This window comes from Microcaecilia unicolor, unplaced genomic scaffold, assembly GCF_901765095.1.
Source record: "Microcaecilia unicolor unplaced genomic scaffold, aMicUni1.1, whole genome shotgun sequence".
Lineage (NCBI taxonomy): Eukaryota > Metazoa > Chordata > Amphibia > Gymnophiona > Siphonopidae > Microcaecilia > Microcaecilia unicolor.
In genome coordinates, this window is record NW_021963615.1 from 68,947 (window position 1) to 87,671 (window position 18,725).

General features: G+C 43.2%; 1 protein-coding gene across 9 annotated transcripts in view; it reads left to right on the forward strand.

The window, feature by feature from the left end:
* The window catches only part of LOC115459508 (E3 ubiquitin-protein ligase TRIM39-like), a 675,517-nt gene that overhangs the window by 17,478 nt on the left and 639,314 nt on the right, over positions 1 to 18,725 (forward strand). For 4 of the 9 annotated variants that reach the window (XM_030189314.1, XM_030189312.1, XM_030189321.1 and 1 more), the window contains exon 4: positions 1,297 to 1,319. In XM_030189314.1, coding sequence (XP_030045174.1) covers positions 1,297 to 1,319 — 23 coding nt within the window. Of the gene's footprint in view, positions 1 to 1,296; positions 1,320 to 3,154; positions 3,265 to 4,606; positions 4,613 to 7,978; positions 7,985 to 13,697; positions 13,704 to 17,082; positions 17,089 to 17,632; positions 17,663 to 18,725 lie in introns of all 9 variants that reach the window. The other 5 variants (XM_030189316.1, XM_030189317.1, XM_030189315.1 and 2 more) reach the window with 5 other exon arrangements.

Below are 18,725 nucleotides of genomic sequence, written 5' to 3' on the forward strand. Positions count from 1 at the left end.
GTGGAGAGAGTACAAGCAGCAGAATAATAAAGGAGAATGTGGATAGGAGAAATGAAATGAGGGAAAGGGGATAAGTAGGGGGAAAAGCATAGGGAGAATGGGTGGAAGTCGTGGTCGAAGACAGTGTCATTGTCGGGGTTGTGGTCTAAGTCATTATTTTTGTCACACTATCAGGTTTTGGGTAGATGTAGGTTAGATCGGCTCATTTGGGTAAGCTTGCTTAAATAGTTGGGTTTTCAGCGATTTCCGGAAGGGTAGATAGTCATTGATTGCTCGAATAGATCTGAGTAGGGCACTCCAGAGCTGGCTGCCTAAGAAGGAGAAGTTGGATTCATTCTCTGATTGGGAGCCCAATGAAGCTTTACATGAAGGGGAGTTGCGCTATCAAATGGTGTTTTGCCAAAAATGAGTCTAGCTGCCGTGTTTTGGGCAGTCTGGAGTTTTTTCAGGATTTGGGCCTTACAGCCTATAAAAATACTATTGCAGTAGTCAATGTGGGTATGTACTATGGATTGTACCAGGTTACGGAATGTTTTCAGGGGAAGATATGGTTTCTTGCGTTTCAGTGTCCACATCATGTTGAACATTTGCTTCGTAGTTGATTTTGCGTGATTTTCTAGTGTTAGATGTTTGTCTAAGGTCACCCCAAGAATTTTCAGGTAGTTGGATATGGAGATTGTGATGTCAGGGGTATTAAGAGTAGTTGGGAGGGGTGCAGAGTGTTGGGATGAGAGGATTAGGCATTGTGTTTTCTCTTTGTTCAGTTTCATCATAAAAGCATTGGCCCAAGAGGTTATGATGTTCATGCCGGTAGTTATTTTATCAGAGATTTCTGTTAGATCTGTTTTGAAGGGGATGAAGATGTTGACGTTATCAGCATAGAAGAAAGGGTTGAGACCATGTTTGAATAGGGATTTGGCTAGGGGGATCATCATAAGATTGAAGAGGATTGGGGATAGAGTAGATCCTTGTGGTACATCGCAGTCTGATGACCAGGGAGATGAAATTGATGACATTGATTTAACTTGGTAGGATCTTGTGGTGATGAAGCCTGTTATCCATTTAATGATATTTCCGCCGATCCCAATTTTGTCTAGTAGTTTGGTTAGAGTATTATGACTTACCATGTCAAATGCACTAGATAAGTCGAATTGTAGAAAAAGGATGTTGTTTCCAAATGCTATATCCTGTTTGAATTGATTGAGCACAGCTGTGAGTAGAGTATCCTAATGTATAATGCGTTCTCATAAACTGTGAAATCTAACTAGAAATATTCTCTGTTTCATTTCCCTTTAGGATGTGAAGGATGCCCTGAGCAGGTACTAGTTAGTTTTCTGTCATTTTCTATGCGGCTGGATGGATTTTGAGTGAGAAAGAAGGGAATTAATTGATTGGTGAAAGGGAGAGGAGTAGTTTAATGGTGGGCTTTGATCTTGGCAACCTGGGTTCGAGCCCCACTGCAGCTCCTTGTGACCTTGGGCAAATCACTTAACCCTCCATTGCCCCAGGAACAAAAAAAACTCTATTGTGAGCCCCCTAGGGACAGAGAAAGTGCCTGTATATAATGTGTACAGTGCTGCATATGTCTAGTAGTGCTGTAGAAATGATTAGTAGTAGATGTGGAATTGAGAATGGGAGAAAGGGAGGTGGGATTAAGTGAGGAGAGGGAGAACTAAAGTTCAGAGGAAGCACTGAGAAATGGAAGGGATAAGATAGAGGATGGGGAGGAGAATTACAGACCAACCTTCCCTTCCCCCTGACTCTCCCCTTTCCATCCCTGTACTGACAGAACTTCTCTCCCACCATCCTCCCTGATATCTCCTCTCTTCCTGTCGTCACCTATTTGGCCCTCCATGAATCCTCTCTTAATTCCCCACCAAACTTCACCCTTTCAAACTCCTTTCCACCTCTACCTTGCCAGTGGTGCTGCCACTTAACCGTATTGCAGAAGGAGTTGCTGGTGATGGTCTCTGTTCTGACGCTGTCCATAACAAAGCAATTCTATAAAAATGTGTTTATATTTCTTTGAAGGGTGACTAAACATGTGGATAATGGTGACCCAGTTGATACTGTATATCTGGATTTTCAGAAGACATTTGATAAAGTTCCCCATGAATTTCTCCTGAGGAAAGTAAAAAGTCATAGGATGGGATACAGTGTCGTATTGTGGATTATAAGAACATAAGAGTAACCATACTGGGTCAGACCAATGGTCCATCTAGCCCAGTATCCTGCTTCCAACAGTGGCCAATCCAGGTCACAAGTACCTGGCAGAAACCCAAATCGTGGCAACACTCCATGCTACAAATCCCAGGGAAAGCAGTTGCTTCCCATGTCTGCCATAATAGCAGACTATGGACTTTCCAAACCCAGATACGCTAACCACTGTTACCACATCTAGCAAAGAGTTCCAGAGCATAACTATTTGTTGAGTAAAATAATATTTCCTCCTATTTGTTTTAAAAATATTTCCTTGTAGCTTTCTCAAGTGGCCCCTAGTCTTTGCACTTTTGGAATGTGTAAAAAATTGATTTACTTCTACGCATTCTACACCACTGAGAATTTTATAAACCTCAATCATATCTCCCCTTATCCGTCTCTTTTTCCAAGCTGGAGTCCTAACCTCTTTAGCCTTTCCTAATCCGAGAGGAGTTCCATCCCTTTTATCATTTTGGTTGTTCTTCTTTGAACCTTTTCTAATTCCGCTATTGGGCTCATTTTCAAAACATCTAAAAAGTGGCATAAAGCAGCATTTGGATCTTTTTCTCACAAAAACACCCAAATCAGTATTTTCAAAACCTATTTTTAGACATTTTTCTATGAAGTCCGTCAGATATGCATTCAAATCTCAAGGGACGTGTCAGGGGCTTGTTCAGGCTGTGACTTGTGCGTTCCTAAGACTTAGATGTTTTTCAGCCATAATGGAACAAAAGAAAAACATCCAGGTCTAAAACTTAGATGTTTTGAGCTAGACCTGTTTTTATAACGAATAAGGCACAAAAAGGTGCCCTAAATACCCAGATGACCACTGGAGGGAATCAGGAGTGGTTTCAAAAATGAGTCCCATAATCACAGAGTGTTCATGGGATATTTCATTCCTTCCACTGTCACATCTCTATCCCCTGAGTAATCCCAGTGACTCTCTAACCCATAGGTGTGAGAAAATGAAGTTTCCAGAATCAGAGGCTGTTTCTACTGATCTGAAAATGGGTTTCCAATTGAGCTTCTCTCAGCAGCTGAAGAAATGGATTACAAAATTTGGAGGTGAGGAATTGATCCCTTTTTAATTTGGTTTGTCTTCTTTACAAATGCTCTGGATGATTCCAGTAAAAATGTGCAGAAATATTTTTTTTTTGTTTGTTTCATTTGTATAAAAGTATAAATCTGAGAAACAGACACCACAGTAGGACACAGTGTTACATTGTTCAGCCCCCAGGAAAATACAGTGTTGCACTGTTCACCCCACAGTAATTTATACAGTTACATTGTTCACTCTGCAGTAAGTTACATTGTTACACTGTTCAACCCACCTCAACTGCTTTCTAAGGAACAAATCCCAATATTCACCTAACAGGGACCTTCGTTTAATACTTCAAGAAAAGAAAAAAACCCCTTATAGGAAACCTACTTTAGAAACTCAGGAACTAAATATTTTTGTATTTATTTGTTTAAAATAATTTATAATCTGCAGTTCTAGGCACGGTATAATACAACCTACATAAAAGCAATTAAACATTTAATCATGACCATCACATTCATATCAATTACTGGCAGACATATTAATTCTGTATCATTAACATACACTCTGAATACCTGATAAACATAACAGTATTTATACTTTAGTGATGATCAATTACGAAATGCCTGAGAGTATATAAAAAGGATTTCAACTGTTTTCTAAAGTTTAAGTGATCAGCCTATAATTGGGTTTCTCCTGGGAAAGCATTCCATATATTAGATCCAGCCATTGAAGGAATAATATTGAAGTTGTGATGTTCAGCCTCTTTTAAACACTGGCCACTGCAGGTTTTTTATACCTAGATTTCCTGTGCTGGGCTGTATCTTATACCGGTACTGAGTATGTGGATATACGTTGACTAGCAATATTCTGATGGGTACCAAATAGTAACCCAAAGTTACCACATCCTTTTTGTTGTCCTAATTTTATCTAGATAGTTACCCAGTTACTGGACTAAATTTTGCCACTAATGAGGTAACTTCTGACTCTACCCATGCTCAATCTCCAGACCATCCTGGCACTGCGTCGATAATGCCGAGACAGGCTGTACAAATTTCAGCGCTATTATTTATAGATCTAAATGTCATCTGCCAGTTGGATTCTGTCTCCCAGTCATGTAAGGTCCTCTTGCAATTTTTCACAATCTTGTATTTTAAGAACTTTGAATAACATTATGTCCTCAGCAAATGTAATCACCCCACTCATTAGTCCCATTTCTAAATCATTTGTGACTAAGTTAAAAAGTGGAGGTCCCACCACAGAACCCGAGGAACCCCATTATTTACCCTTCTCCATTGAGAATATTGACCATTTAATCCTACTCTGTTTTCTATCTTTTAAACAGTTCTTTTAACCAGTGTAGATTAGAAATTGGTTATTGGACAGAAAACACGGGGTAGGCATAAATGGTCATTTCTCTCACTAGAGGAGGGTGAACAGTGGAGTGCCGCAGGGATCTGTACTGGGACCGGTACTGTTTAACATATTTATAAATGATATGGAAATCGGAACGATGAGTGAGGTGATCAAATTTACAAATGATACACAAATGATTCAAGGTTGTTAAAATACGTGTGGACTGTGAAATATTGCAGGAAGACCTTTGGAAATTGGAAGACTGGGCGTCCAAATGGCAGATGAAATTTAATATGGACAAATGCAAGGTGATGCACATTGGGAAGAATAATCTGAATCATAGTTACCTGATGCTAGGGTCCACCTCGGGGGTCAGCGCTTAAGAAAAAGATCTGGGTGTCGCAGATAATACGCTGAAATCTTCTGCTCAGTGTGTGGCGGCGGCAGCCAAAAATCAAACAGGATGCAAGGAATCATTAGGAAAGGGATGGTGAATAAGACTGAAAACACTATAACGCTTTTGTATCGCTCCATGGTGAATCCGCACCTTGAGTATTGCGTTCAGTTCTGGTCGCCGTATATCAAAAAAGATATAGCGGAATTAAAAAAGGTTCAAAGAAGAGCGACCAAAATGATAAAGGGGATGGAACTCCTCTCGTATGAGGAAAGGCTAAAGAGGTTAGGGCTCTTCAGCTTGGAAAAGAGACGGCTGAAGGCGATATGATTGAGGTCTACAAAATCCTGAGTGGTGTAGAACGAGTAGATCGATTTTTTACTCATTCCAAAAGTACAAAGACTAAGAGACACTTGAGGAAGTTACATGGAAATACTTTTAAAACAAATAGAAGGAAGCGCCGAAGAGTACGAGGCTCCTCTAGGAGGAGGAAGACTTTCTTGGACATTTGGGGCCCATATATTTAGTCACTACATACAAGAGGTAGAAGTCGGGGGGTCACGTGATGCGGTGAGCAGGGAAAGACGTGGTAGTCTCTGCTGCTGGGAACCCTGCCCGAAAATCGAGGTTTTAACGGCGTCTTAGTCATCAAAAACTGATGATTTAGGAAGAACTTGCTTCCCCAACGCATGGACAAATATTTGACGCGATCGGCGATGGCGCAAACCGGGAAAAACATAAAGAAAAATGAAGATAAACTGAGACTCGGCGAAACCAAGATGGCGACCGCCTCGCCGGCGAACTCACCCTCCCGCCCGGCTTCTGATTTTACGCTCCCAGAACTTACAGAGGCAGTAGTGGGAGCGCTGGCCCCTCAGTTTGAACAACTTTCTGCCCAGATAACAGGCTTGTCGGCGCTTACCACAGAACTGTCGCGTCGCACGGGGGAGCTGGAAGCCCGGGTTGCGGAGGTGGAAGACGGGCAGCAAACCAACTCGGGGGAGATTGAAAGATTACAACGCCTTATCCAGGAGAATGCACAGCGAGTAGAAGACTTGGAAAATCGCTCGCGCCGCGATAACCTCAGATTTGTGGGGTTCGCAGAATCTTTGGCAGATAAAGATTTAAAACAAACACTAGAGACATGGCTGCAAGCGAACTTCCCGGAGGCGGGTGAAGGCCGAGCGATCCGAATTGAACGTGCACATCGCGTGGGGCCCAGACCTACCAGAGATTTGAAGCCCAGAGTGGTGATAGCAAAATTTCACTGCTATGCCCAAAAAGCTGCAATATTGCGATGTTATAAAAGCTGTAGGGAAACTACAAAATATGATGGAACTTTAATTCGTATCTTTCAGGATTACTCCGCGGCCTTGGCAGCACAAAGGCGAGCTTTTTCTACAGTTTGTACCCGTTTGGTGGGAAACAAGATCAAGTTTACTTTGCAATACCCAGCAACGTTGAAGATTTTGGAGAATGGAACCTGGACAGCTTATACTAGCCCGGAAGACGCGGTGGCCTGGTTGGAACGTTACCAGACCTGACTCTGGGGGAGATCACTAATTTAATCGATGGCCGGTTACCAAACCATGCCGGAATGTTGACAGAGTTTTTGGTTGGTGATTGCTAGTTGAACTTCTAATTTGACTCAGTTCCAAAAAGTTCCTGTTGGATTACTAATGCCGATCAACTGCTTGTGGACTAAGAGTGAGTTTGAATGGTTGGTGAACAAAATGGCAGACCGGAGACACACAGCAGAACGGTTGAAGAATGGGCTGGACGGGGAAGACACTTCAGTGTCCTGTGCCACGACACTTGCAGATTTTGGAGACATGTGAGACATTTCTAGAACATTCTTAACTTGCACAAAGGGTGGGGTCCCTTTGGCATCTAGACCTCTGCCTCATACACTCACTAAGGAGGAGTGAGGTTGGTTAGACAGGCTAGATGGGTAATGGGGGGAAGATGGGGGGAGGGCAGTGGGGGGGGGGGAGGGAGTGGGGGGTGGGGAGGGTGGGTTTAGGGGTAGAGGCGAGCGGAATGATGCAGGAACAAAATGGCGGGCTGTGAGAATACGTGGAAATTTGTATAACCAAATGGTATTTGATGTAATAATTGGATGGTGGAGAAACGGCCTTTGGTTGAGGCTGGGCAACCAAGGCACCGATTTGGTTTTGTTACATGTTAATTTGGCCATTTTGAGGGGATTATGCTGACTGCACCTTTGCGATTGGTGACCTGGAATGTAGCTGGGATCACCTCCCCGATCAAGAGATCAAAAATCTTAACACACTTAAACCGCCTAAAGGCTTCCATAGTCTGCCTACAGGAGACTAAACTCTCTGACGAGGAACACCAGAAGCTGCGCCAACAGTGGGTGGGGGAGTGTTATTACTCCTCCTCTGGGGCCAGACGGGGAGGAGTGGCCATTCTGATTAGGAGAGGGCTCCCGTGTACTTCTAAATTAATAGGAAAAGACCCAAAGGGAAGATATGTTTTGCTCCATCTTAACATTATGGGACAGGAGTATTATCTATGTGCTATATACGGCCCAAATGTTTATGATGCAGATTTTTTTCAGACTTTGATAAATCTAGGCCTTAAATATGACACGGCCCCTTGGATTGTAGCGGGAGATTTCAACCAAGTACTTGACCCGGAAATTGACCGCTCGACGGTTGGGGCATGGAGTGCACTTCCCCGTAGTAAAGGATTGCCTTATCTGTGTAAAATGATGGACCTAGTGGACCCTTGGAGGTTATTATTCCCTCAGAGGCGGGACTATACACACCTCTCGAAAGCCCATAAGACCTGGTCCCGTATAGACTACCTCTTAGTCTCTACATCACTTTTTTCCCGGGTAATTAAGACGGACATGGCACCTATGGCGATCTCAGATCACACTCCAGTTTGGGCTGATATGGCTCTGGGACACGCCGTAGATAGATTTAAATCTTGGAGGTTCCCATCCTATTTAGCTGGGGACAGAGATTTTGGTAAATTTCTAGTACAAAAATGGAACCTGTTTGAGTCTGATAATGTGGCTCATAAGGATAACCCGACATTATTCTGGGAAACTTCTAAAGCGGTCATGAGAGGGGAAATTATTAGCTACTTAAGTGCAAGACACAAAAAGATCTCCCAAGGAATAATTACGCTGGAGCGGAAATATCAACAAGCCAAACGTGCACACATGCGCTGTCGAACCCAGACCAACTACGATAATGTGATTGCGGCACAGGTGGCCCTAGATTCATTACTACACGAACGTGCCAAGAAGCAGGCCTTTAGTCGTAGATATCAATATTACAAATTGGGCAACAGACCTGGGAAACTGCTAGCTAAAGTTGCCAAAGCCTGGTCAGACAGGACATTTATCCCTACAATGTTGGCGCCTGATGGCTCTCGTAAATCCTGCCCTAAAGACATACTGACTATATTTCGGGATTATTTTTCTCGAATGTACCAACCAGAGGCGCAGCAGGGTGGACCACAATTAGAGGAATACTTGAGAGATGCAGGACTCCCAGTGCTGTCCCCCATCATCAGAGACCAATTGAATGCCCCCCTCCAGGCTCGAGAAGTTCAACAAACGATCAGAGGTTTATCTTTGGGTAAAACTCCGGGCCTGGACGGATTCTCTACAGAATACTACAAATTACTGTCGACTCAACTGAGTGTTCCCCTGACTCTTCACCTTGATGCAGCGGTGGAGGTGGGGAGACTACCCAGGGAATCGAATGAAGCCTTAATTGTCTTAATCCCTAAACCGGGTAAGCCGACAGATCAGCCGGGGTCTTATCGACCAATTTCCCTTCTCAATGTTGATGTAAAAATTTTAGCTAAGATCCTTGCTGATAGATTGGCTGTACATCTCCCGACTTTAGTGGGAGACCACCAGGTGGGATTCGTACGGGGGAGACACCCAGGTCTAAATGTACGTAGGGCCTTGTTGGCTGTAGCGCAAGCTGAGGCCACGAATCACCCACTGTTGCTGGCGGGCCTGGATGCTACTAAGGCATTTGACCAAGTGAATTGGGACTACCTTTTTCAAATACTCAGATACGTGGGGCTGTCCGGGTGGTACTTGCATGCAATTGATACCTTATATACTGACCCTGGGGCCCGGGTCCTCGTGAACGGAATGTGCACTCCGCGTTTTTTGGTAAGACGGGGCACTAGACAGGGCTGCCCCCTATCCCCACTTTTATTTTTGATTTATCTAGAACCCTTGCTCCGTAACATCATAAAAGATCCAGAGGTACAGGGAGTTCAGTTGCCACATCTCCAGATCAAAGTACTAGCCTACGCGGACGATATTCTTTTAGTGTTGACACACCCCCAAACATCGCTGCCAATAGCTTTAGACCACATAGCAGAGTTTGGATACTATTCGGGTTTTCAACTTAACTCACAGAAATCTGAGGCGCTGCCAATACCTCTTTTGGTGCGGGAGCGCTGGGAGGGAAGGTTCCCGTTGAAGTGGACCACGGATTATTTGGTCTATCTGGGGATTAGAATACCAACTTCATTAACACAACTTTACAGAATTAATCTAGCCCCCTTGTGGAGGGAGACACGACACACCTTAGAAATGTGGCAGCGCCTCCCCTTGTCTTTGTGGGGACGGGTGGCTCTGTACAATATGATTTTGGTCCCTAAATGGTTATATGTGGTTCAGGTGTTGTCCCTTTTCTTCCTATATAAAGATGAACGGAAATTGCACAGACTACTTGCTAGATATCTCTGGAAAGGGAAAAGGCCCAGGGTCACACAAAAACAGACATATCTTCCAATACCTAAAGGAGGGCTTGGGGTTCATAGTATACAGCGTATGTCTGTGGCGGGTTGTATGAGACACATTGCAGACTGGTTCAGGGGAACGTCCTATTTTTCATTTCCCATCACTGAAACCATAATGGTGAGCAGGTGCCATTTTAGTTATTGGCTACATGCGCCAGCAGGCAAAGCACCTACTGCTAAAGGATGTTCTCCTATCTTTATGCCACTAAGACGGACATGGCGATGGTTGTGCAAAGCTGGGGACTTTGAGTGCCACTCCTCCCCCTTCCTGCCGATTGGAGGAAACGCAGATTTCCCAGCGGGCACGGATACTGTGACCTTCCGGAAATGGAGAGAGGGGGGGGACAGTTTTTTTGTTCCAGGTGCTAACAAAAGAAGGAAAATGTAGGTCCTTTAAAGACTTATGTGAGACTGCTGGACTCCCGGTACAGGCCACTTTTTCTTATCTACAACTGAGTCATTACATTGCCTCCCTCCCTCGAGTCTCTTTGACCTCGCAGAGACGGAGGCAACTCACAGATTTGCTTGACCTGGAGGCGCAGCTTTTGGTTCCTCTTAAATTCTACCATTTTAAAATTAAAGAACTCTGCCCGGAGATAACATATGATCAGATTGCCAGGGCTTGGACTGGAGATTTGGGTTGTCCTATTACTGGTGCAATGGTACAAACTAATCTGGTTATCGGATATAGGACCTTCAGAGATGTGACACTACGGGAATCCCAGTATAAATTTACGATGAGGCTCTACATTTCACCACACAGGGCGTTCAGGGCTGCCATGCGTCCCTTGGATGATTGCCCCAAGTGTGCGAGACCTGGAGCACACTTGGGACATATGTTCTGGTTGTGTCCCCCGGTCCGTGCTTTCTGGGTTCAACTCTGTGCCTTTGTCTCAACTGTTTGGGAGTTGACATGGTACCCCTTTCCCGCTTTATTGTTCGACAAATACAGAGTGAGGGGGAACCGGAGAAGGGGTATGCTGCCTTTCCTCCGAAGGGCGGTTGCTATGGGAAAGAAAACGATCCTACTGAACTGGATTTCAGCAGAGCCACCTTCTGTGTCAAGATGGCGATCCCTCATGATCTCCCTGGGTGCCCTGGAACGTAGGGAGGTGAATGACTTAGCATCCCCACGGGGAGATAGACTATTACAATGTTGGTTACTGTTCTGGGATACCTTGACCCCCACGGCTCGCAGTAGAATCCTGAATGGGTAATGCTCACGGGAGGGAGGGTGGGAGGGGGGTGGGAAGGAGGGGAGTTAGAAGGAATAAGGCGGGAAAGAACAAAATTATGGATGGCCAGTTTGAATAAGTTGGATGTTTGTTAAGTTGTTTGAAATATACTTGCAATGTAATGCATTTCTTCACTTCATTATCACTTGTAAACTTATGACCATCAATAAAAATGATATAAAAAAAAAAAAAACAAGAGGTAGAAGTCTGGTACTAAATTCCCTTTGATTCTGAGGGAGGTGAACATAGATTATAGGTTGGTTAACTTCTGAAAGATACCTTAGTGGGGGTGGGAAGGGGGGGAAGGGAAGAGGGGTTGGGTACAGTACAGGGGGGGGGGGAGTTTGCGGGGTGGGAAAGTGATAGTGACACTACAAGGATGCGATGGTTGACTGGCAGAATTACAGTATAGGGTGGGGAAGAAATGAAGCTCAGTAAAGCAATGCAATAACAAATAATGACCACAGAATGTTGTCAGTAGTTTATATTTTATTTTGAACTTTGTTGAACAATACCTAGGTTGCTATCTGATACATTTTTTTTAAATTTAATATATATGTTTCTTGACAACGGTCATGTACGGCACTTTTGCATATATATGACAATGCTAATAAATACATTCATCAGAAGGAAGGGGGAGGAGGGGGAGAGGGAAAGGGAGAATTGGGGGGGGGGGGAAGAAAATGTTGATGATAGACGTTCAGTTGTATTAGTACAGGTTCGAATTGATTATTACCAGATTTATACTGCTTGACATGGAAATGTTTAACATGTGCATTCATCAACAAAAATTGTTTAAAAATAAAACAAATAGAAGGAAATATTTTTTTACTCAACGAATAGTTAAACTATGGAACTCTTTTGAGGCAGACATGGGAAGCAACTGCTTGCCCTGGGATTTGTGGTATGGAGTGTTACCATGATTTGGGTTTCTGCCAGGTACTTCTTACCTTGGTTGACCACTGTTCGGAAAACAGGGTACTGGGCTAGATGGACCCTTGGGCTGACCCAGTATGGCTACACTTATGTGCTCTACACTAGCACCGTCCTCCTAGCCACTGGGTCACAACTGCCTCTGGGTGGGTCTCCCACTCTCAAGTTTTCCCCAGTGATTTTTAGGTTACTGAGGCCACACTCCCAGTGGTCCCACAGTTCCAAGAAAGCACTCATAGACCCATCACACAAACCACCAGGATTCTTTATCAGTCCAGATAAACAGGGCAAACAAACTATTATGATTATTCTCTTTAAAATATTGAACAGTGGAACAAAATAGTACAAATAGCAAACAATAACATGTAACTGAAATATTGATCAATTATAACACTAACTAAACATCTGTATACTGCCTAAACAGTACCTGGGAAGATCAGGACATATAATTAACCAAGCCTCAGCAAAGAGATCTGTCTCTCTTTTCTCCCGGGCTAAGACTAAAGCAACAGTCAGCAACAACTGCTGAGCAATTTCAAACTCCAGGCCAATCAGAGCCCAGTCAACAAGTTTTACTGCTGCTTGCTTCCTGCTTGAGTTAAAGAAACACCACCTGCTGGCCAAATAGAAGAAATACACTTCAGGACATAATTAAAACAGGAAAATATCTAATACGTTTTACAGGCTTAAAACACACTTCTTCACAAGGATATAGTAGGGATCATCATGTTAAAACCCAAATATCAGCATTACCAGCATGTTGCGCACTGTTGACGTACTCTCCCACCGACACTTGAATAAGAAACATCAACTGTAAGGCACTGCTGCTATAAAAAGACAAACAGCATGAATAATGCGTAAGACTGATGTCACTTCATACTGCTAATAAGCTAACAAATAGAAAAAAAATATGCTCATTGTATATAACAACTTAAAACAACAAGCAGGTGTCTTGTCCCACCAATTTCGGCACCGAGTACAAACGATGAATAAGTATAAACAGTTTGTATAAATAAATAAAAATACACCACCTGAGCAACATATCATTAGTAATATGAACACAGCCAACGGCTTATAAAAACGAAACAGATTATCTTGTAAACTACATAAAAAAGGAATGAAAAACAAAACGAAAAATACAATGCAAAAAGAGAAATTAAAAAAATAAATGGAATATAAAACAAGCAAAAATTACACCAAGCGCCGAAGTAAAAGTCCCACTTTTACCAGCTACTGAAACACTCACAAAAGAAAACTCTCCCTCCAACACTTAAACTACAAAGGAACATCTGGGAAGGCTGCTATTTTGAAAAAAATGGAGAAATGGGAAAAGAGCAGCACCTGTCACGTAATAAATAATGCAGAAGGCTGGTGTCACATAATGAAAAAAATAGCACATATCGCATATAAAAAAAACAAAAAGCTAGCGTATTTTCCAGTCAATATCACACTAATTATGCAGTCTTTTTCTCATTATTATGGTTGCTTAAAGGGGGGGGGGGGGAGGGAATGGTTTGGGGGTAGGAATATGGTTGTTGTTGTTGTTTATATGACTGGATACATATGTTTTTGTGGATTTTACACTAAAATTAATAAAAAATGATTTAAACATAAAAAATACTGACTGCCGTGGGCTGAATATGGTCTGGATAATGTCACAGTCTTACTTTAAAACAGCTGTACCATCAGTTCTGCCCAAAGCAACAATGACCTCCTATTTGAGTATAACCTGAAGAAGGAATGGGTGATAAGGCAAATTTGTTTTATTTTGTTTCATTGCACCCTGGAAGTCTTGTGTTTGCTTTGTCATAAGCTTATTCCTGGGATAAGTGGTGGATGCTTGGAATGCCCTCCCGTGGGAGGTGGTGGAGATGAAAACGGTAACAGAATTCAAACATGCATGGGATATGCATAAAGGAATCCTGTGCAGTAGGAATGGATCCTCAGAAGCTTAGCCGAAATTGGGTGGCGGAGCAGGTGGGGGAAGAGAGGTTGGTGGTTGGGAGGCGAGGATAGTGGAGGGCAGACTTATACGGTCTGTGCCAGAGCCGGATGGGAGGCGGGACTGGTGGTTGGGAGGCGGGAAATACTGCTGGGCAGACTTGTACGGTCTGTGCCCTGAAAAAGGCAGGTAGAAATCAAGGTAAGGTTTACACATATGAGTTTATCTTGTTGGGCAGACTGGATGGACCATGCAGGTCTTTTTCTGCCGTCATCTACTATGTTACTATCCAGCTTATAATCGAACGAGAATAACGCCCAAGTTCCGACCTAAATCGGGAGATGGGCGTTCTTCTCACAAAAAAGAATAAAGCGGTATAATCGAAAGCCGAATTTGGACGCTTTCAACTGCACTCCGTCGCGGATGCGGACAAAGTTGACGGGGGCGTATCGAAGGCGTGTCGAAGGCGGAACTGGGGCGTGGTTATCGGGCGAACAGAGATGGGCGCCCTTCGCCGATAATGGAACAGTTTTGAGCTAGAATTTAGGACACTTTTCCTGGACCCTGTTTTTTGACGAATAAGGCCCCCAAAAGTGCCCTAAATGACCAGATGACCCCCAGAGGGAGTCGGGGATGACCTCCCCTGACTCCCCCAGTGGTCACTAACCCCCTCCCACCACAACAAATGATGTTTCACAACTTTTTACTTTCACCCTCAAATGTCATACCCTCCTCCCAAGCAGCAGTATGCAGGTCCCTGGAGCAGTTGTTAGGGGGTGCAGTGGACGTCAGGCAGGTGGACCCAGGCCCATCCCCCCCCTACCTGTTACAATTGTGCTGCTTAATGCTACTAGTCGTCCAACCCCCCCAAACCCACTGTACCCACATGTAGGTGCCCCCCTTCACCTCTTAGGGCTATAGTAATGGTGTAGACTTGTGGGCAGTGGGGTTTGAGGGGGATTTGGGGGGCTCAACACCCAAGGGAAGGGTGCTATGCACCTGGGAGCTCTTTTACCTTTTTTTTTGTTTTTGTAAAAGTGCCCCCTAGGGTGCCCGGTTGGTGTCCTGGCATGTGAGGGGGACCAGTGCACTATGAATCCTGGCCCCTCCCACGAACAAATGCCTTGGATTTATTCGTTTTTGAGCTGGGCGATTTCATTTTCCATTATCGCTGAAAAGCAAAAACGCCCAGCTCACACCTTGACGAATAACACATGGGCGTCTTTTTCTTTTAAAAAATACGATCCGCCCCGCCCCTTCACGGACCCGTTCTCGGAGATAAACGCCCATGGAGATAGGCGTTTCTGTTCGATTATGCCCCTCCATGTTTACGATTTTGGGATTTTGCCAGGTACTTGTGACCTGGATTCACCACTGTTGGAAACAGGATACTGGGCTTGATGGACCTTCAGTCTTTCCCTGGATGGCAGTTCTTTATTTATTTATTTATTTATTTATTTATTTATTTATTTATTTATAATTTCAAGTTTACAAATCAAGCCAAAAAACGCTTGTTTAGAAAAGCAGTATAAATACAGTAACCTTTACCATAGGAAAACAATTAAACAAAGAAAGATATGAGTACCCTAAACTAAGCATCCATATTTAGTATTACACTGCACAAGTCCACAATTTTGATTCAAGATTTACGTATATGGAGAACACAAGAAAATTACTTCACTTAAATAAAGGAACAAAAGGAAAATGAATGGACCTGTGTAGCTATTTACTTTTCTTTTCAGGACTTTAGAGTCTCTAATCCAATTCTCTTGGTAGCTAGAAATTCAGTGAGATGTGTAGGTTCAAAAAAAACATACTTAATTGCCTGATATCGAACTATACATTTACATGGATAGTACAGAAAAAAGGAAGCACCCAACTGCTGGACTCCCGGTCTATGTAAAAGAAATTGACGCCTCCTTGTTTGAGTCTCTTTTGCCACATCCGGGAATATCCTTACTTTCAATCCAAAACAATCTTTATTTCTATTTTTAAAGAAGAGTTTCATCAGCCACCCCTTATCAGGTGCCAAAACTACAGTAGCTAACAATGTTGAGGCAATAACTTTTTCTGAGTCCGAAGACTGTAGTATAGCTGACACATCCAAGGGGGAGACTGAGGATTCTTGTGTTTCTCCTGACTTTCCTGGTAGGTAATATACCTGTAGGAGTGGGGGAATAGATTGTTCTGGAATCAAAAGTATGTCCTTCATATACTTCAACATCATTTCTTTTGGAGTAACCATTTTAATCTTTGGGAAATTAATGAAACGAAGATTATTACTTCTCTGATTATTTTCAAGCGCTTCTATTTTTCTACGCATATTAGTTAAATCTTTAACCATTATAACTTGAGTTTCTTGCACTTGTTTTCCTTTCTGATCTTGATTCACCAATTTCTCACTTATTTGTTTAACATCCTCTGTAACTTTAGTCAAACTTTCAGTTAACTTTTGAGTTTTTATTTCTAATTGATTAATTTGAGGACACAGAGCTTTACCCAAGGAGGTTATTAAGGCCCACAAAGAGTCAAGAGTCACCTCAGTGGGTTTTTCCATAGAAGAAAATTTTTCCAAAGGCAAAACTAATTGTGAGGAATTACTTATCTCACTTCCAGCTTCCATGAGATTCCCCTCCGTCAAAGTTGTCTGACTCACAGCGCTTGTAACATCCACCTCCGTGGGTTCACCAAATACGAGCCCCTGAAGTTCCCGTGCCTCATGTCGCACCGACTTCTCCGGGAGTGACACCAACAAAGGGGAACTCGTTCGCTGTGGTTGCGGAGGGGGAGTCCTTCGGTCTGGGCTTAAAGTTGTTTCGAGCGCTAGCGTCGACACTGGGCCTCCATTTGCTCCGGTCGGTGCAGTCGCGCCGCTCATAGACCGCGTTTCCCATTGGCTCTGAAGGAATGAGTCCATAGGTCCGATCGTTGGGACGGCTTGTCTACCGGAGGTCACTGTGCTGGTTGATTTGCCCCTTCGTTTAGGCTCACGAAGGCTTGGAATCAGACTTGATCAGAGCGCTGCTAACACAGGTCCATTCACGTCGGCCATCTTGAATCCTGGATGGCAGTTCTTATGTATGAATGTACTTATAAGATCATTGAAGGACGTTTTTACAATTCAAAATCTCTAACATTTCTCTCTCTCTCTTTTTTTACAAAATAAAATCACATCCTGCAGGATTTGGTAAGTTTTGTTCAGATAGTAACATATGTATTTTAGGGGTGAGCAATTAATGTGGAAGAAGTTGGGGAAGGTCTTGTGAGTCTTCAAACCGCAAGACTTCCCCAACTTCCTGCACTGCGTGACTCAAGTATCTACAGAGCCCAATCACTGTGCAGGGCGAGACAAGGAGTTTGAGGCAACGCTGAGCCTGAGCCCTGCTGTACAAGTAAATGTGGGGGTGGGGGGGGGCTGGGGAAGAGAAACTGGGTGAAGGCTGGGCATTGGGGCATGAGAGAAACTGGGTGAAGGCTGTTTGAAATGTTTTTCTTTAATGCCCAAAATGCTGTGATTAAGCGTGCTTAATTGCATTATTAAAATTTTTCATCACACGATTAATCACAATTAAAACTTTTATCATTGTCCACCCCTAAAATTCTGTGATTAAGCGCACTTAATTGCATGTTTAAAAGTTTTAATCATTGTCCACCTCTAATATATTTTTATATCATTGTACTTATTTCTCTTCTCTGAGATCTGATCATTGTTCATCTTTATTTTAATGCAGATTGGTGGATGGAATGTGGCAGATATACAGGTAACTGAATCTGATAAACAATAATTATACCAAACCACCACGTTTCCTAGAGCGTCCAAGAGGTTAGGCTCGTTAGCGTCTTTAATGTGTGTTAACTATGTACATGCATTAACCCTATAAGTGCCTACAATATCCCTATATGCGCTTACATGCTAATTGTGGGCTCGTTAAAAATGCTAACGTACCTTAGTAAACAGGGCCCTTAATCTGGTCAAAGTGGAATAAACATATTTAATCTGATGACCGGATTAAGACAAGAAACGTTTCCATCTGAATGATACAGTATAATTTGCTTCTGGAAATGGCCACCAAGCATCCAGGGGGTGAGTTACAAGCTACATGTACCAATCGTAAGAGAAAGAAACATGTGATGTGTCTTAATGACAAAATAGGTGTGTTGGATAAGCTTCATTCCGGCATGTCTGTTTTGTACCGTTGGCCGCGAGTTAAAGTTTAATGAGTCAACTGATCAATCCAGCAAAACAAGGAAGAGATTGAGTGGTCTGTTCGAGAAGCAGAACCAGAAAGTTCTGAAACAACATCTGTGCTTTGTGATGAGTCAGCAGAAAAGATAGAAAAGTGGTTAAATTTGTGGATACTGCAAATGGTGGATTTTTTAAAAATGCACTGTGGACAGCATTGCTATGAGGATGAAAGTCAAACAGATTTATAAATACGTCACCCAGAGTCAGGAAAACATCAAACCCTTTTCTGCAAGTTCTAGCTGGCTTGCGCGTTTAAAAGGGTTATGTGCCAGAGGAGGTCTTCAATGTTCATGAGACTGGATTGTTTTATTAACAGGCTGGCAAATGAACATATCTAACGAAAATGGCAGCCAAAGCCCCTGGTTTTAAGGCATTTAAAGATCATGCCATCCTGTTGTAGTGCTGAGCTCCACCACCCCTATTCACCAAACTGGCCATTGTCTTGACCTCGTCCTCTCCTCTACCTGCTCACCCTCCAATTTCTGCGCCTCTGCTCTTCCTCTCTCAGATCATCACCTGATCACCTTCACACTTCATCACCCTCCCCCTCAGTCCCGCCCAACACTAACCACTACTTT